Source organism: Syzygium oleosum, unplaced genomic scaffold (genome assembly GCF_021117445.2).
Source record: "Syzygium oleosum isolate NSW1041296 unplaced genomic scaffold, Sole_v2.1 Sole_v2.05, whole genome shotgun sequence".
NCBI classification, from domain to species: domain Eukaryota; kingdom Viridiplantae; phylum Streptophyta; class Magnoliopsida; order Myrtales; family Myrtaceae; genus Syzygium; species Syzygium oleosum.
In genome coordinates, this window is record NW_026607489.1 from 8,934,898 (window position 1) to 8,955,680 (window position 20,783).

General features: G+C 41.2%; 1 protein-coding gene across 1 annotated transcript; it reads right to left on the reverse strand.

The window, feature by feature from the left end:
- Nucleotides 1-5,829: 5,829 nt before the first annotated feature.
- Nucleotides 5,830-10,769, reverse strand: LOC115681622 (disease resistance protein RPS5-like). The gene is given in 5 exon segments (XM_056311634.1): nt 5,830-6,567; nt 6,614-7,848; nt 7,851-8,717; nt 8,720-8,805; nt 8,863-10,769. Coding segments are annotated over 5 exon segments (4,833 nt in total).
- Between the last annotated feature and the right edge of the window lie 10,014 nt (nt 10,770-20,783).

A 20,783-nucleotide genomic window follows, 5' to 3' on the forward strand; every position in this document is an offset into this window, starting at 1 on the left:
GTCAACGTAATTTACCCATAGAAATAACACAGAATCTCATAAAACGACGAGGATCCGTCACAAAACCCTAACAGGGGATTTTCACAAACATAACAGGTATGTTTCATGGAGGCCGGCTCCCATGCACCTCGAGGGACGCCCAATCCTCAACCTCAACTATTTTGGATATAGTCATGAATTGGATGGAACTCACCAAAGAATCCAAGCCACAACGAAACGTACCAACGTTCTGAAGCCAGTAAGTTCATATTAGGCCATTCAATTAGGAAATAATTGGATAACCAAATATTGGTTCACAAGAGAGAGTAGGTGGTTCATCACAAGAAAAATTTGTACGAAGAGAATTTTGACATGCTGACGAGAATTCAAAGTGGGACTGTGTTGCTCAAATGGCCCACTTAAGTGTTCTGAAAGAGTAATGCACAAAAAGAAAAATTGCACGAAATAAAGAAGAATTGACCGGCGAGTAGGTGACACTGCTAACCTAAACTCTCTTGTTCTGAGCATATTGCTCCACCCTATCAAAGTTGGCATCACTATTCTGAAGAAAAAAACACTTAAAATGAGGACAACAAATAGGAAATTTAAATAATTTTCCAAGTGCTGGAAAGATGCTGAGTTGCTGACCTCTAGGTCAGTGGTCAAGGGACTTGTATACATTCCAGCAGAAGAAACAGTGATCACTCGAGCATCAGGCGCCGCTTTTTCAAGCAAAGGCAGCATTAATTCTGTCATTGCAAAAGTTCCTAACACAGTCGTAGTAAAGTTCAACTCCAACCTGACCTTCCGGAAAATGTAAAAAACAAAATAAGTCGATGTTTCTAAAGGAGACCATAACACAAATTCATCAACTCTGATACAGAAAAAGCTTGGAGATGTACCCTTCTGGCGTGGTGATCCGCTTATGCTCAAGCAAGCCAGCATTGTTGACCTGATCATGACATTAGTTGTATCAGACTTTATCGGCAATATTGAGGAAGATATAGTTACGGCAACTTGCAAAATATTTACACTAGGTTTTAGCTCGGACCTATGTATTCTCTTGGAATCACCACACTTGCGCATCTCTTGGGGCTACCCCCAGGAGCACGGACCTATGTATCTCGGGTAATTACCCAGTATGTGTAAAACGGGAGAACTACCACACTAGATGGGGATTATCAAATGCTCAAAGAGTCCGGGACACTCCATTGCTGTGAAAATGAAATAATAAAAAAACTTGCTAAATAATTCACATAATTCTCTCTCATTGCATATCAACTAGGCTAATTGAAAACAATGAGCAAGGGGAAAATCACACGGATTGAGAAACCCCAAATAATCAAGCACTAAGGGGCCAGTGTACAGGCAGACACAAATATCTGTACATATTCTTACCAATTACATATGTATATAAACACACATATGCAAACACACAAGCATTAGAGTGGGAAATTAAAAACCAGCCGGAGACTTACAAAGGACATGAAGAGTCAAATCCTTTGAAGATGCAATTGACTTGATCCCATTGACAGATCAAAGATCGCATACCTGCACACTAGATTAGTAAGGCATCAACTCACGTGTAATAAAACATCTAAGTAACCAGTGATCTACCCGATCATCCAGAAGTATGACTTCTGAAGACATACAACAGGCAAACACATACCTCCAAAAATCCTTAGATGAGGACATCTCGAGAAAACAAAAATAATAAATGGAAATAACTACATACCTCCAAATGCACATTCGGGTTTCCAGTGGTAGATTTTATCAAAGAGAGGGCAGCTTCTCCTCTCTCCTTGTTGCGGCAAATCATATAAACATTAGCCCCACTCTAAGGAAAAATTGAACTCGAAATTATTTTGCTAATTTAAGATTAAAATGAGATGTTCCCTTAGAGATTGTTGAACAAGCATTCACACGTGAGAAAGCAAAGTAAGCACTTGAATAACATAGTTGTAAACAAAATACCGTGAAGCAAGACCCTCTGCAGTTGCATAACCAAGTCCAGAATTAGCTCAAGTAACTATGCAATTCTTCCCTTCCATTCGAGCCTCCGTCTCTTCTGACTTGAACTTCTTTGCATGTTCACTGAAGAGCAAGCCAATCAATGAGATAAGAGAAATCACACAAAAAGGGTGTAAATCAAATGACAATGTCCATATGGAGACTCAACTACAGAAGGAACTGCACACATTGTCGCTGGTTGTATGTGCGTGCTTGTTCACATGCTTCATGTACTTATGGCGCGCATGTTCAAACTGGCACACGGGCATGCGCAGATGCATTAACTTGTGCAAGTAAGCACACACAAGCACACCCTGCACATACATGGAAGACCCGGCCGCCCAGAGCTCAACCTCCGATTTCAAGTTGCCAATCACATCTTCAGTGCCAGGGACATACAATTGAATCATGACCTGAAAACTACTATAACATCGAGGCACAGGGGCGGACTGTTGTAAATAAGAAATGGCTTCGAATCAAAAGAGCAATCAAGTCGGACTTTGAGGCGTGATATCACTTTCTTTAAGGATTTATTTGCCCCACAATTGTTGCTAATGGTCACCGGCAAAAATCCTCCAGGATACAACAAAGTCTCAAAATGAGAATATTAGATAGCAATTCTAGTATTTCTCCAGGGTTTCTCTAGGAAACAAAAGAAATGATGGCTGTAGTTTTCGAAAGAAGACTAGAAGAAATTGATCTCTGTTTTCTTTATTGCCAAAAACTGACATATATAGAAATCGGTCTTAAAGAACATTGGTAACTCTTCACGAAAGGTTGCAAAGCTAACAAAGATATTCCTTCGGAAGAAGTTGCAAACTGAATAGATGCAACCTTTCGGAAAAGATTGAAAACTGAACAAGTATAATCTCCAAAAGTTGTCTTGGAAAGACACATGTAAAATTCGGAATAAAATAAATAAATAAATATATAATTCCGAATTTTCATAATTTCGAAAATTACTTAATAAACAAAAAACAACCTTTCAACTAATAAAAATTAATAAGATAACCTTACGAAATAAAATAAAAATATAAAGGGATTAGTGCTAATTAAACCGCGGTGGTGCAAGCGTGCTAAGTTCTAAGTGCGTCTAATAATCGCGCACCCGCACGCGGGTATTGTGTGGACTAGCACACACCCCATTGTCTTTACTCTAAGGAGCAAGAAGATATTCACAGTTATAAAGCGGCCCACTTTCTCAAAACTTTTCTATGTGGGACAAAGGAAAGAGCATTATTTTGTTTGTTTTACAAACAAACATCCAACACGGACTCCCGAGTATGTTGCGCGCAAATTACATTAATTGAATTCTATATTCCCGGCGACAGTTTCGAGAGGGAAGAAGAGGGTGACGATGGGTGTTGATGGATTCATGGAACTACCTTGAGGAGGAACATGGCGAGTGAAGTGAGAGAGATGTGGAGTTGAACTTGCAGCGTTCCACTGAACCGGGGATGTCAGCTCCATCGCCACTGCGCTGCCGCCGGAAGTTGAGTTCGACTAAAGCGTCTCGCCGTGCGCCACGTAGAAGACAATCTCACCGCTCCTTTGGGGGAGTCATCTCTAATTTTAATTTTCCGGAATTTATTTCTATGCGAATTTATTTTTTTCCTAATTTTATATTCGAATAGTTTCTGTTTCTATTCGGATTTGAATTAGTCGTAATTCAAAAGGACCAACCGCAAAATACGGGCCATTGAAGCGACACGGTGTAAGATTGAGCAACTTCCAGAGTTTATCATGTTCTTTTCGAAAAAGGGGCAATGTTTGATTTTAGGACTTTATTCTATTCAATCACCTACTTACATTATAGGCACATCCTCTAGAGGTATGATATTACCCACAAAAGCAGCATTTAGAGACAATTTCTTTTTAAAGACATTTTGCAATGGGAGAAGAATCAAGGTCAAAATAAGCATCTTGGCAAAAGTCAACTCGAGCGCCATAATATGGGCCTAGGGATTCCTATCACAATGTAGATTATTTTCGAGAGGACACATTTTTTTATTTAGAGAGAATATCATATATTAAATATTCATATAAAGCGATATACTGATTTTGTTGGAAATATTCTCGTAAGAGAACTCTTAATTGTGCTATAACTTTGCTTATTAAAACATTAGTTCAAGTTCGTAATATAAGTACCATGCTCATTACCGGGTTAAAGCTTTATCCAAGCAGAAAGCAGGAGAAAACATTATTTTGTTTCCCGGTAAAACTAAGAGATCGGAATTCCTAGTCCAGTTTATGTATACATGTATGTAATTCTCCATCTTCAAATAGGCCTTCCTCGAGTTGATTGTGTGTTCATGTGTGGAGGTAAATTAATTTGGTTGTGCCTATAAATAATTAATGTTTGGCTTGCAGATTTGTCCTTGTGTTGATCATATAGTCTTGGAAAAAATAAATATCATTTTTTCCATCGAAAGAGCGCAATCATACCTCAATTTTATAAAATCACTAGACAAAACCCGACCGTGGGAAAATCCAGATTTGCCCCCTTTTAAAAATTCCCAAACTCAAATACTGTTTCACACACACCCTGACCTCCATCACGATCCCCCCACATCTTCCCTCCCCTACAAACCACCTTCCGCGGCCGCCGGCCCATGGGTGGCCTCAGCCGTTGCCACCATCGACCCGACCCCTCTCGCCGTCGCAACCGCTGCCGACCCTCCCTCCCCCTCTGGTCACCGTGCTTCTCTCTCTCTCTATGTAGCTTGCGTTTTGTGTACGAAGTCCATAGAGGTCATCCGTGGTTGTCGGCGGCTCGCGGCTTAGCTCTGAGATGGTGAGCCTTGCCACCTCCATGGGCGACCTCGATCGGCCTCACCGTGGCTCATGACATGGACTGGTAGTCGCGAGCCGCCATGGGGGACGTCGATCTGAGGTCCCCCATGGCTTGAGGGAGGCCGGCGCAGCCATGGCGAAAGCTCAACCGAGGCTGGTCGTGAGAGAGAGAGAGAGAGAGAGAGAGAGAGAGAGAGAGAGAGAGAGAGAGAGAGAGAGAGGGCCTCGCAGCGAGCAATGTCGGCGGGCGACGACTCCAAGGCTTTCGATGGGCGATGGTGAGCTAGGAGGCGTCGGCGTCGGCAGCGGAAGCGGGTGGCGACGGTCGTCGCGCTGTGATTTGGTTGGGGTATGTTTGGACAGGCGTGGGAAATTTGATGACTTGGGCAGGGGCATTTTTGGAAAAGGAAATACCATTTTCGTAAATAAGCCTACAAATATAACTAATGTTCAGGTCGTCAAAGCTGAAAACACTTTGGAAGTTGCTAAACTAACATAATCTTTATTGGAGTGACGGATCAACGGTTTTTTCACGCGATCAAATTACTAATTAGTTTTTGGTTGCCGACTCTCGTTTAAATTACTTACCAACGTTTATTTGATTTTTTATTTCTTTTTATTGATTTTGTTATTATTTATCAACTTTTATTTGTCTTTCTCACAGCCTTGAATTTATCAACTATGATATGAATATACCGACCTTTATTTGTATGGCTCACTAGTTTTTCTCCCATTCACTTACCAACTAGTTTTGGTTTTATCGACTCTCATTCGAATCGCTTATCAACGTTTATTGGGTTTGATTTCTGTTTTCGCTTCAACGTAAACGAACAAAATGCTCAATATAACGTGAATAAATGGTTTTAAACCAAAAAAACTATACTCTGGTTTACGAAGACTCTTAGATTTGAGTGAAAAGACACCATCAAATTCTGAAGCCCCCAAGGATTCTATTACAGGAAATTCAATGAGGAAGCTTATAAGAAATGTCTTTAGTACGAAACAAACGAATAGACGAATTGTATCAAACTAGGAAAGAATTCCCACTCAGTCGAACGAAGGGAATGTAAAATAACCTGATAACGTACACAACATGGCGGTGAAAATGGCGCGGGTGGCATCGTCGTCCCACTCCAACCTGGACCACCAATCGGTGTCCGCATGGACAGAGCGCAAGCTTCCCCACGCGCTGTTCGAGTGCAACGGCAACTTTCTAAGATCAGGGCACGCTACTATGTAGAGTTGTTCCAACCGAGGAAAAGGTAGAGTCTGGTCACAAATGCTCGTTAGGGTTGGAAGATTGCTGATTCGTAGGGTTTCAAGACGTGAGAATAGTCCTGAAGCAGGTAATTCCTCCTGTGCAAATCCATCGCCAATGATCTTCTCCATCGAATCGCAATTCACGACAGTTAGTTCTCGGAGTTTCGGAGCGTGCACGAGCCAGGACAAGTTTGAAAGCCTGCAACTTTCAACCCAAACGATAATGAGTCTGGGGAAGCAAGAGCAGTTGAGCACTCGTTCTATTCCTTGAGCAATCTCCATCGCCTTGAGCACAGGGCAACTCTGTAGATAAAGCTCCTCTAAATGCGAGAAAATGCCGCTGTCTGTTGGTGAGTAACTTATTTCGATGCCGGTCAAGTCCATCTTGAGATCAATGATACGCGCTCTCCTTATACTTTTTCGTAAATTTGGGGATTGGAATATTTTTAGGGCAGAGGAAGACTCGAACATATTAATAGATAAGTCGGTCAGATGTTGCATGCACCCAAGTTCCTTTATGATCTCCTTTTCTTTCACTTGCCGTGGCAAAACCAACATTAGGAACTATTACACTCCAATTTGGAATCCACTTCCACTGGCTGAACATAATCAACGGCAAACTTGCGATTGCCCCTATCGGAATTAGGAAGCACACGTGTGTATCATCTAATAGCAACCATTGTAAACGAGTCAAGTTCTTGATTTCCCTAGGCAACTCACGGATACGAGTGCCTGACAGGTTCAAATACTGTAGACTAATCAAATTACAAATTCCTTTCGGGAATAACTGTATATGTTCATTGCGAGACAGGTCCAGGACCGTCAAACGAGCTGTCATTGAGTCAAAAAATCCTCTTGGCAAGCACGTCACTTTAGTTTCCCTCACAAACAAAGTTTTGAGCTGGGAACAACCTGGTGGTGGTGTTTTCATATTCCCATTCCATCTTCCCCAACGAGATACTTTTTCCGCTTCCCCCCATTTTGAGATCATCTCCACGGATATGTCTTCTTCATTATCTATCACTAGCAACTTGTTCTCCCTTTGCCCATGGTCTCGAGCAATCCAAGTCGCCATGTTGCGGATGACACCGTGCATCTTTACATGCTCTCCATTTAAGTCAATCTGACTTTCCAATAGACAAGCCATCTTTAAATTTCGCAAGACACACTCTCCCTTATCCCGCAAACTGTATACGTCATTGGTGTCTCCTAGCAAGCCCTCTCCAATCCAGAGTTCAATAAGCTTGTGCGTTCTAATGGGGTAATCCTCAGGGAACAGACAACAGTAAAGGAAGCAATGCTGAAGGGTAGAGTCATTCAAGCTAATATAACTTAGCTCTAGTATGCGGTAACATTCCTCCACCATACCTAACAACTTGTGCGGACTGTTCCTGAGCGTTGTTAGCACATGCTTCCACTGATGGGGATTTGTCATGCCGGCCATGACTTGCCCGACTGTAACAAGGGTCAGTGGCAATCCTTTACACTCTCGGACAATATCCTTTGCGAGCCTTGGAATTTCTGGATGAGAATGAACCGTCGATTTGTCAACTATGTTTTCAAATAATCCCCGGGCTTCTTCGGGCGTCAAGCATTGTACTTTGAAGGTTTTGTCGGCTTCCATTTGGTCACATACTTGCTTTAACCGACTTGTGAATACTACTTTGGATCCATTCTCTAGACTAGGACGAGGAACTCCAATTTTCGAAAGGTCCAGCCTCCCCCATAAATCATCAATCAACAACACAAACTTCTTCCAGGTCAAATCTTCCTGTAGATGATGGACCCTCTCATCCCAAGACCATCCTTCCTATATTCGTTCACTTGCCTAGACACCACCACCCAAATAACGACATCAAATCCATGATTTGCACAAGAAAGCTCCTTGTTGATCCTTGTAATGAGGGGAGTCTTTCCCACACCGCCTATTCCATACAACCCAATCATTCCTACTTGTTTTTCGTCCACGAGCCATTTCCACACTTCATAAAGCTTGGGAATATCAATTTGCATAGTATTTTCTATAGGTGGTGGATCAGGCCTACTAATGAACTTTGTGTTGAAATTTTTCTGGGCGCCATCGTCATCCCACTCCAACTTGGCCCACCAGTCGGCGTCTGCATTGATCATGTGTAACCTTTGTTGCGCACTACTTGAGACCAACGGCAACTTTCTGAGACGAGGGCACCTACTTATGCTGAGTATTACCAGACGAGGAAAAGGTAGAGTCTGGTCATAAATGCTGGTTAGGCTTGGAAGATAGCTGATTTTCAGGGTTTCGAGACGTGAGAATAGTCCTGAAGTACCTAATTCCTCCACTGCAAATCCATCGCCAATGACCTTCTTCATCAAATTGCATTTCGTGACCGTCAGCTCCCGGAGGTTTGGAGCATGCTTGAGCCAGGACAAGTCCAAAAGCCCGCACCGTTCGATCCAAATGATAACTAGTCTGGGGAAGCAAGAGTAGATGGGCGCTTGTCCTATTCCTTGAGTAATCTCCATCTCCCTGAGTACATCACAGCTCTGTAGATAAAACTCCTCTAAATGCAAGAAACGGCCGCTGTCTGTTCGTGAGTATCTTATTACAATGCGGGTCAAGTCCTTTTGGCTATCAATGATCCGTGCTCTCCTTATGCCACTTTGTAGATTCGGGGATTGGAATATTTTCAGGGCACGGACTTAGACACAGTGATAGATAAGTTGGTGAGGTGTTGCATGTGCCCTAGTTCCTCTATGATATCCTCTTCGTTTGCCTGACTTGGTCTGGCATCCATGTAATAACCACTAAAATCATGTATCACCTCCGAAAATTGATTCAACTTCCACTAGCTAAACACGTTCAACGGCAAGCTTGCGATTGCCCCTGTCGGAATTAAGAAGCTTGCAGTTGTATCGTCTAGTAGCAACCACAATAACCGAGTCAAGTTCATAATTTCCTTGGGCAACTCCCTAATACCGGTGGCCGACAGATTCAAGTACCTTAGATTAATTAGATTGCAAATCCCTTCGGGGAATAACTTAATATTTCTATTGTCGGACAGGTCAAGGACCGTCAAACGAACCGTCATCGAGTCGAAAAATCCTCTTGGCATGAACCTCACATAAGTTTTCCTTACAAACAAAGTTTGGAGCTGGGAACACTGGGGTGGTGTTCGGTCGATATTCTGAATCCATCCTCCCCATAGAGATACTTTCTCCGCATCCCCCCATTTGGAGATCATCTCCGCGGACATGTCTTTTTCTGTCTCAATCACTAGCAACTTGTTGTTCCTTTGCCCACGATCACAAGCGATCCAAGTTGCCATGTTGCGGATGACGTCGTGCATCTTTACATACTGTTGTCCATATGAATTAAGCCCACTTTCCAATAGACAAGCCCTTTTTAAATCCCCTAGGATAGACTCTCCCTTGTCCCGTATACGGTATACCTCATCGGTGCCTCCTAGCAAGCCTTCTCCAATCCAGAGTTCAATAAGCTCATCCGTTATTATGGGGTAATCCTCAGGTAAGAGACAACAGTAAAGGAAACAAAGCTGAAGGGTAGAGTCATTCAAGCTATTACAACTGAACTCTAGTATGTGATACACTTCCTCCACCATACCTGACAGCTTGTACGGATTGTTACTAAGCCTTGTTTGCGCATGCATCCACTCATAGGGATTCATTTTGCCGGCCATGGCTCGCCCGACGGTAATACGGGCTAGTGGCAACCCATTGCACTCTTGGACAATGTCCTTTGCGAGCTCTGGAATTTTTGGATGAAATTGCATAGTTGATTTGCCGACGATGTTCTCAAATAATTCCAGGGCTTCTTCAGGCCCCAAGCAGTGTACTTCAAACATTTTGTCGGCTCCCATTTGGTCGCAAACACGCTTCAACCGAATTGTGAACACTACTTTGGATCCGTTCTCAAGACTAGGATGAGGAACTCCTATCTTTGAAAGGTCCAGCCTGCACCATACATCATCAATCAACAACACAAACTTCTTCCGGATCAAATCTTTGAACAGATGATGGACCCTCTCATCGTGGGACCATTGATCCCATCTCTCATCTTGAATGTGCAGCCTTTTCCATATGACATCTTGAATTTTATCTTCATTCACTCGCTTGGACAGCACCACCCAAATAACGATATCGAATCCATGATTTGCGCGGGAAAGTTCGTCGTTGATCATTTTCATGAGGGTGGTCTTTCCAACACCGCCTGTTCCATACAACCCAATCACTCTTACTTGATTTTTGTGTACAAGCCATCTTAATACTTTATTAAGGGAAATATCAAGCCCCACGATCGAAAAAACCGACGGCAACGTCACAACGTTAAATTCTCCTTCCTCATGTTGGAGCTGTCTCACTTCATTGAGCAATCGATCGACTCTTTTCCCCAATTTATAGCTCGACCGGCAGTTCCGTGGAAGAAAACGATGGAGAGATTTGATTCGGTTGCGTTCCCCGGCTTCCCGAAGAACTTGATCTACTCCACCGACAAATTCTTGCACCTTGCCTAGCCAGATCGCCACTTGTTTCGTGCGCTGCGCATGTGCTTCTTCTTCTTCACGTTCCACCTTTGCCTTCACATCTTCATTCACGGCCTTCAGGTCTTCAGTTGCGTTCTTCAGAGAGTCGACATAATCTTTAAGATTATAAATGTAACCCAAAGGTTTGCTGGCCAAGCCCCATAACTCTCTGACGAGTACTGAAACAGGATTTGTGTCAACTTCCATAGATTCTTTCCGAGATAAGAGATCGAGATAAAAATCGACTATTAAGATGGTTGGAAAGCTTCGATAAAAAAAAAAAAAGCTGGTTGGAAAGCGGGCGGATGGGTGGCGTTCGATAAGCTCCGCTATATTTATTTCGATTGTTCTGGCTAGAAGATGAAGGAAGGAAAGAATATGGGAACCTATTCTTTACTTCAAGAAGAGAAATGGAACTATTCTTTTTCTTCTTTCTTCGTCGTGGTCGAGCCGCGAAGAATCTTACCTTTCAGAAATGAAATCCGCAAATCGTCAGAGAGAGCCAACAAAAAAAGGAAGGTATCATGACTAGTCCCTCTTGGAAGTACCCTGAGGAGCCGTGCGGTTTAAGGTCCGCTTCTGACAATATGCACATGATTGCTTCTTAATATGGACAGCGTCAATGTGACTTAATAGTATATGGGAAACTCTACTCAAAGCCAAATGTGAATGTCCAAACCTTCATAAACACTATGAAAAAGGCATGGAAGTCGGAAACTATTGTGTGCGTGCCAATTGAACCGGGGTTTTTCTCGTTCACTTTCAACTCAGTTGCAGAAAAGAAAAGGGTGTTGGAAAATGGTCCTTAGTCCTTCTCTAGCAATTTACTGGTTCTCCAACAATGCGACCCTGACATTCCTGAGCACTGCTATGAATTCATGCACTGTGTATTTTGGGTTCATTTTCGGGGCTCCCTCCAGGGAGAGTGTCAGAAGATTTGGTACAAAGTATAGCGGAGAAAATAGGCAAGGTGCAGGAGATAAAACTTGAATCTAAAGCCAACAATTTCTAAGTCCAGGTAAACTTTAGCTTTAACAACCTTCTTTATCTGTACTTTTACCAGCATGAAAGGTTTATGAAGGTTTTTTACAGGAAAAAATTAAAGCAATCGACTTGCTGCAACTGATCAATCTCATTTTCAGGCAAGTCTGCAAATTGCAATTTCTGTCTAGGAGTTCAATTTGAGTTCTGATGGAGCATAAACCATTGAAGATGTCTGAGCAAGTTCGTCATCCAGGTCACTCTTTTGAATATACCCCGTTGGGTCATCTATAAAACCAGGAGATAACACCTGCTGATTCTACTGCATGCCCTCTCTAATCTATTTCTCATCATCACATTGTCGATGAAATAACTTGTTATATGTTCGATGAAAAGCTCTTACTTTTTCTTAGTCCTTTCTTTATATTCTTCCCCATTCTTGTTGATGAGATCGTGCATTTGGTTTACAATGGGGATCAAGTAGACCATTGAACACTTCCTCACTGGCCACACTGATTTATCTGATACATGAAATTGAAGAACTAAAAGTGCCATGGACTCGAATTTATGACTAATTTAATAAAAATATAGAAAAAGGTTTCCATTATAGGATTGCTGGAAGAGGATTTGGCTAAAACTGATTTTGTACATACATCTTCTGGTGATCTATATCAGAAGAATTACTGTAAGTCAACAGGAGGAGTACACTTACCTGAACAAGAGACACTCCAGTCCTAGGAGGACACAGGAAGGTCCATTTCTCTTCTCGCATTTGTCGAAAGCCTCGTGGATCTTGTCGTAGATGTGGCCCCTCCGAGGCCTGAACTTCTTGACCTCCGAGAGCGCGTAAGACATCTCGATGTTGCAGAGCTTGCCCATCTTCACGAGCTTGATGCAACAACTGTCCGTTATTTGTGTCTTCTTGTAGAAGGCGAAGCAGATGATGAAGAAGATGAAGGCTTTGAGAGAAGTTTTGGGAGATTTTTTTTCTTTGGTAAGAAGTTTTGGGAGATTATAATGTTGGATTTTGATGTTGCTCGTCTCAATCTCTTAACACCGCCCCGTAAAAACTGATTTCCCCATTAATTATCATTGGAGATACTACTATTGAAATTGAAATCGTCGCATATATATATATATATAAATTATGCAATTTGAAAATGATAATAATTATATTACACACGCGTGCGTGTACACATGTGGACATGAGGCGGTATCTAAACAATTCAAATTAGATTAGATAATATGTGATTAGAAGGAAAATATAGACCGGTGTTACCCCAGAAACAGGTTATCGACCTAGAGGGTGAACAATTCTTCACCAAAGGTTTGATCTTTGGTTTTATGTGATAAGAGTTCAGTGGTGATCTCGGACAAGAATTTGCAATGGTTTAATCAAGAAGATGAACAGCAAATTTAAAGGCTAAAAGAGATAGTAAATGAGGGAGATTGAATTGACATTAAAACTAGTAAAAACACATTGGAAAGACAAATATTCATGACAATGGATGGATTCTAATCTAATATAATCCTTTAGAATAATCATACGCTGCCCTTTATACTTCAATAATCATAACCGTCTATTAGCAGTTAATTACCTTGAATGTGCTTTCTCGAGATTTCGAGTTTTCTCTATGCACATCGACCCTTATTCATGAGCTATTACAACTCTTGAGATGCTATTGCATTACCCTTCACTCAGGATCCTCGCCTTTGATCAATATCTTCACTTTGCCTCCTCTCTTCTTTGCCGGGTGTCCAACACTTAGCCAAATGTGGCAAATGATAATCTCGACCAATTGCTATTGTACATCAACAGCTGTATATCACGGTCACCGATAATCATTGCTTATGGTCATCAACAAATGTTTTCATTATCGATGACATCACCGAGCTTACATCTACTCAGATCGGTGTTATGCGACTACAAAAGACTTGGTTGTGTTTTGGTCTAAACAAGTGGTCTTGAATACCAAGAATGTCAAAGCCAAGACTAATAAGCAGGTAGATGGAAGATTCCTCTTGCCGAAGATGGAAGAGAATGCTCAACATATAATGCTCATAGACAAAGGAGGGGCATTTAATATTCATTTAAGTGATAACTACTAGGCAAACATGTTGGAAAACGTGACCATTGAGAACGACATTATAAACTGTAACATCCTACGTCTATCGGGAATTATGATGATTTGCATGGACCACCTTTTTATATAGCACTAGAAGGAGACGCAACAAATCATCATTTTCATGAGCGAACTCCTTAAAAAGCAAGCTTAGAGCACATTAAGGAGCTACACATAGGCAATGTCTGCTTTCTGGAGAATCCTATCCATTAAAATTTGGTTCTTTTGCATCTGCGTCAACGTATACAGTCTACCCGACACGACCATAATGTACAAAATTTGCAATGGAATCAAGATTCCCCCCTTTGGTGCTTACGGCCGTAATGTGGATCGTGTCCTTGGTGATCTAGCAGGGGAACGTCAAGTAATGTCTACAACTATTACACTCAAGCTACGGAATCAGGCCAAATTTACTATGGCCATGCAGCTTGTGCTGGGCACCTTTCTCGTCTTGATTGCAATCTGTGCTTGGAAAATGCCAGGTACGACCTCGCAAATGGGTGCCCGGATAACACCGGGGCGCAAGTGCAGCTCAAATATTGTAGAATGAGGTACGAGAATTATCAATTCCAAGAGTGAATGGAGGAGGATTGATCAAGTTTAAAGAGCGTGACCAGAGTTACGAGTTGTTTGGCAATTGAATAAATGTTGTTGGTGTTGTAATAATTATCTTATAGCGTTGTTGTGATCGTTAAGTGTTATCAAATACCGTTGAAATCTCGTTTTTAAGTCATGATTGTTGATACCCGAACTTTTGCCGACTAACCAAGTGGGACACTTTTTGCGAGAATAAAAAACAAAAATAATGATAATAATAATAATAATAAACATTTGAACAAATAAATAAAGGGAGATCGGCCCATCTGGCGCAGCCCACGCATGACCAGGCCCAAATCCGTGCTCAAACTGGGTCAAGTTGAACTGTTTTAAAGAAATCAGGCCCATCCATTAGAGCTGGAGCTCACATCATTCCCCATACGTCGTCGCCGCCGGCGAGTGACGTCATTCGCCGCCTCCAAAGTTCGCCGATCGCTCCCCTTTCACGCTCTGTTCCGCGGCCGAGTGTCTGGATCTCGCTCGAGGTACCTCCTCCGGTCCTGCTTTCAATCATCGTCGATCACGGAAGCTTCTGTCACCGATCCGATCGCCACTCGCGGCTTCACTTGGCTTCATTTGCCCCGGTAATATCTTAACCCTGTTCTGTGAAGGTGGAAAAAACGAGGTCTCATCTTCTCTATTAAGACTCTGCTGCGTTTGAGTTTATCTCGCTGATTTTATATGTCCTGAACTGAGTTCGTATGAAGCCTGGTCTTAAATTCGAGTTAGCCAGGCTTCATCTCATTCCCCAGTCGAACGCACGCAACCTGTTTGTTCATATGTCTCTGAGATATGGCTACGAGCAAGTCTATGTTATTATCCGGATCTGGAGTCGTTCGAACACAATGCACATGATGCCAATCGTTTTCATTAGCTATTACCGAGAATGAAACGGAGCACGCATTGCTTCTGTGTAGATATTTTGTGTTCATGCCGGCGGTTGATGGGGGTTTTGGCGGTTAGCATACATGAATGCCTTCGTCTGTTTGAGTCAAGATCTCCGAGTGGTTGCAGAATTGGATTTCGGATTTGATTGGTTGCTCGTAAGGAAGAAGGAAGAAGGAAGAAGGAAGATGTTCAGAGTTCGTGTTTGTAGGAATAGATGAAGCACCGAATAAGAAAAGAGGGAGAAATAAGAATAATAAATAAATAAATCGAAAATGAAAAAAAAAATGATAGAAAATATAGGTCTCAATTATGTGGTTAGGTTTTATGAGTAGATTTAGTCGAATTGTTTTGAGATCATGTTCATATAGTTTTAGGAAATCTAATTTTCTGATTTTAAGGGCGATTTAATTTTTTTTTAGATTGTTTTTCCTTAGATAAAAAAAACAAAAAAGTAAAAAGATGTATAAAAAAATAGAAAAGATAAAAAAAAATCAATGTAGATTTTTATATTAATTAGTGACTTTAAAGAACTGGAATAGAAATTCGCTTATTTGAGAAAATCTCACTTGTATTCAAATTCAAGTTTTGTTTGTCTTACAAAAGAGATTACACCTCTATTTGTTAGTGATTTTACTAAACAAAAAAAACCATTTTTGGAATCCTGGAAATCGAGAATGACTCTTGAGTATTCACATAATTAAGACTGTCATCTTAATAAAAACTCATAAAACTAAGACTAAATGCATTTAAGTAGGACTTAATGAATTTAACTAAGATTAGATATATTGTAACTCGACTTATCTTCAAAATTTGTCCACTAGTCTTGAATAGCCGTCTTAGAAGATCAGCAAATGGCGATGGAAATCGACCAAACAGCCTCCAATTACTAGGCAATCGATTAGTAGCTTCGAAATCGACAACAAAATTGTAAATGGTCATCTTGGTAGTCGATCCACAACCATGAAGTTGATAACTAGTCCATTGAATCGATAACTTCATATAGAATCGACATCTTCAATCTTGGACCCATTGAATCATGTTGTAGCCGAAATTGGTCTTTACTTGCAAGAATATAAGTGGGTTAGACCGACCGATGAAATTTGAGTTGGACTTGAGAGTTGTTCCATTGAATCCGATGCTCCTGCATCACATGGTGAACACGAGGATTGCGGTGAGATTGTAGAGTGGCTTCACTATGGCTTTGGAGGTGGGGTTAGAAATTTTTTTTTTTTGGCATTATCTTTTGTTAGATATTGGTTGTTGATGCCTGTTAGATGAAATGTGAGTTGATAAGTGGGGGCAATTCGTGTATATGAACTTTTTATTCGAGACACATTTGTCATCGAGGTTTAGTCATTGTAAGGGGAGAAGATTGATTGAACTTAGGCATAACATTAACACTCTTTGATTTCGACATGAAATTCACCATTTAACTGGTAACCCATTTAAGCCGGTGCATAACCATTGAAGAAAATAAAAGCTTTGGGATCAATTTTGGGAGATTATCATCTTGAATTTTGATGTTGGTCATCTCAGTCTCTTAATGCCGCCCCCTAAAAACCAATTTCCTCATTAAACATCATTAGAGAATACTATTGCTGAAAATGAAATCGCCTCGTCCTTCCTTAAAGAAATAGATTATATTTATAAATTGTCAAATTCAAAATCGATAATAATTGTATTACGCATGCTTGCGCGCGTAAACATGTGGAGAGGATGCAGAATCTAGCCGATTAAGATTAGATTAGAGGATATGTGATTAGAAGGCCGACATAGATTTGTCTTACATAGAGACGTTGGGTACGAAATAGAGAGCGATTGTCCGGACAAAATTGGGACGCGGGTACAGCTCAAGGATTGCAAAATTAGGTACGAGGAATATCAGTTCGTTGAATGAATGGATGGAGGATTATTAATAGCATGAGAAGCATGATCAAGAGCCAAAATCGTTGGATCGGTGATTGAATAATGGCGTCTAGGTGTCATATGAGCATATAGGAGCTCATTGCCCGAGCCAAACTATGTATGTAGGAAACTTTATTGAATATCTCTGTGAGTGTTGCGTTTCACACGCAAATCTTTTCCTTGTTTTTGATAAATTGACCGTAGCTTTTGACTCTATTTCACGGTCGAAGAGTTCGTTTCAGGATCTGTTTATTGAAATTCTAAAAATTACGAAATATATACACTCACGAAAGTTCAAAGAATTACTCCCGAAAAGGATATAACGCTAAGAAAATTGACTAAAGATAAAAGTTAAAAAACATACTGTTTTACCCAAAAATCACTTTCATACCTCACTTTTTGAAATTATCGGTGTGTTATCACCGGACAAAACCCCACTTCAAAAAAATCAAATCGCCCCCTTTTAAGTCCACAGACCCTATCCTCCATTGTTTACAGACCCTCCACTCCCCTCCCCCACAAACTGCCTTCCGCCGCCGTCGGCAACGAGCGGCTGGCAGTAGGCAATGCCTCCAAGGCTTGTGGTGCACAATGTGAGCTAGGAGAGGAGGCATCGGTAGCGGTTGTGCACCGGTTAAATTTTGGCAAAAGTTGTAAAATCAATGATGAACAAAAAGGCTAGAAAACCAAATCCAATCCCAGATCGCCAATATTTGATTATCCGGTTTAATTTCGTAAGTAGTATCTCTATCGAATGATTCCTAGAATCAATTTCATGGTCGTAAAAACAGGGTTCCTTTTCTCCTGGTAATTTTCAAAGATATATATTCAAAATAGTTCTCATATACTAATTTTAGTCAATTCGGTTTACTTGTTCCGGTTTTTCACTATGATCTTGAGATGAATTAGGTGGGCATCAAAGATTGTGCTCCAAATACTCTCTTTTATTTGTTTTCGCCAAATGGAAAAATGCTTCGACTAAACTACGAAAGGAAGATATTATGTCTCGCAAAATCTTTGATGCAACACAGTGACAGCTGATCGTTCTCACATGCATTAATAAGCTTGTCGCTTTTTTATTGCACGATGATCGATGGATTTCCTAAGATTGCAATGCAAACATGACAAAGGCCCTGCATGAATTAGGGTGTGTTGGATGTGACTTGACAACTAGAAAAATGGGAAGCGTACGATGACTGTTGCGCATATGGCGCCGGTGCTGCGATGGTACTGCCTAACGGCGAATCGGTGATTCAATGCTATTTCCCTTCCGCATCAGCCACGCAGATATTCACGTGCTTTCCGACCCTCTCCTGATTTTGGGATGCAAGAACGGTCAGAGTCGGAGAAAATGCCAGGATGTCATCATGGGCTATTATAATTTCTATTCATTGAGATGTTGAATCCATATGCTAGAGTCCTCATCACTAAAAAGCTAGTCAACCTTTGGATGCGCTAAAAAATTCAAGAATAAATGTTTTTCTTTGTCAAGAAATGATTTTTGTAAACGGTGGAACCTCCTGTTATAATTAGACTAAAGAGCAGGCAAAAAAAAGAGAAAAGTACCAAAAAAGTCCTAAACCTTTTGTATTAGTGCCAATTTAGTTCTAAATCTTTTTTTGGTATCAATTCAGTCCTAAACCTTTTGTATTAGTGCCAATTTAGTCCTAAACCTTTTTTTTGTGCCAATTCAGTCCTAAATCTTTTAAATTGGTGCCAATTCAGTCCTAAAACTTTTATTTTTGTGCTAATTTAGTCCTTCCGGTCAATTTTGACCGGAATTTGCTGATGTGGAGGCCTACTGGCCGACGGCTGGTCACCAGCGCCAACGTGGACAACTTTAATAATATTTTAATATTTTTTTCAAATTTTATTTGTTTTCTTTTTTTTCCACTTTTTTTTTGGTCTCTCCCTCCTTCCTTTGGCCGGTCGCCGGTCCGGCGACCGGCCAGAGGCCAGCGAGCTCGACCTCGCCGACCACTGGCGAGGGCGAGCCTCGCCTTGGTCGGGTGAGGCTCGAGCCCTCGCCGGAGGCCGCGGCGAGGGCGAGCCTCGCCATGGTCGGGCGAGGCCCGACCTCGCCGGATCTGGAGAGGTCGAGCCTCACCCAGCGACCTCGCCAGATCCGGCGAGGTTGGGCCTCGCCGGGCGAGGCCGCCGTTGCCAGTGGCTGGCGAGGTCAAGCTCGCCGGCCAGAGGAAGGAGGGAGAGATAAAAAAACAAAGTGGAAAAAAAAAGAAAAAAAAAGGAAAAAAAATAAAAAAATAAAAATATTATTAAAGTTGTCCACGTCAGCGCCACGTCGGCACCGGTGACCAGCCGCCGGCTGGCAGGCATCCACGTCGGCAAATTCGGGTCAAAATTGACCTGAATGACTAAATTGGCACAAAAACAAAAGGTTTATGACTGAATTGACACAAATTTAAAAGGTTTAGGAATGAATTGGCACCAAAAAAAGGTTTAGGACTAAATTGGCACAAATGCAAAAGGTTTAGGACTGAATTGGCACAAAAAAATTGTTTAGGACTAAATTGGAATTAATACAAAAGGTTTAGGACTTTTTTGGTACTTTTCCCCAAAAAAGAATATTGGCTTGATAACTTTTCAGAGCACGTACCTCACTCCATTTAGTTGGGTGGCCATTGCTTGGCATGTAAAAGTTTTTTTTATCTCTTATCACGCAAGAATTGCTAATTGGCTACTCGTAATTTTTTTTTTTTGGTAAAGGTAAGATGTATTAAACTTTTCAACGCAAACATACAAGAGGAAGCCGAACACAATGAAGAATTGGTTAATGAACTTCTTGTGATTAAACTCTTCTTTTTGTTGTTGTGTTAGCTTTAATGAGACGTAATGCTGATCAAGATATTGTATGGTCCTTTATGTTTTTAGGTCCCCGAAAATTTAGATACTGATGATGAGAAATCAAAAGGAGTTATCTGCATCTTTCCTTATCCATCTCTCCCAAATGTCTTGTTTTTCGAGCTTCCCTAGCATAAAAATATGAGCAATGCTACATAATAAATCTAACTAAAGTCATTTCATAAGGTGATGTGACAATTTCTTATTGTATGCTTAAACACGCTAATCAATTAATATATATGGGGCTCACTTCTAACATCACTCAACTGAAACTTCCCACATCACTCATTAAGTACAACTAGAGAGGATGTGAGGAGTCTAGCATTTGTCTAGAGGAGGATGTGAATGTATTGTCTTAATTGAGTTCTCATAGATGTAGTGGTTAAATGTACATACCCTCATTCTACTCTTTTCCAAAGATTTCAAGTTCATCTTGGTGTCATATCATTTATCTCTTGTAGTACTATGGTTTAAACATGTCCTAAAGTACGAAACTTCATGTCCGTTCCACATACAATAATTCTACAATTTTTTAAGGGTATCCCAAAAGGTGTACGATAAGCTAACTTGCAAAGTTCTTACAAGCTTTCTTATTTCTTCAAGGAATGCGATTGACAACTTTTGATGATGCGTAGGTTTGGAAAATATAATACCGGAAAACAATCAAAAACTCGAATGCATCATTCCGCGGAAAGTTGAATCTAAAGCTCTAAAAAGTGGAGACCTCAAGATGCACGAAATCGGAATTCCTCCTTTTGTGATGAGCACGTACAAGATGCACGGAGCATTCCGGGTCAATCCAAGGTCACTCGATGTCAGCGGCGTTATCATACCGGCAAGCCGCTTGGTCTTGGTTGAAGGAACA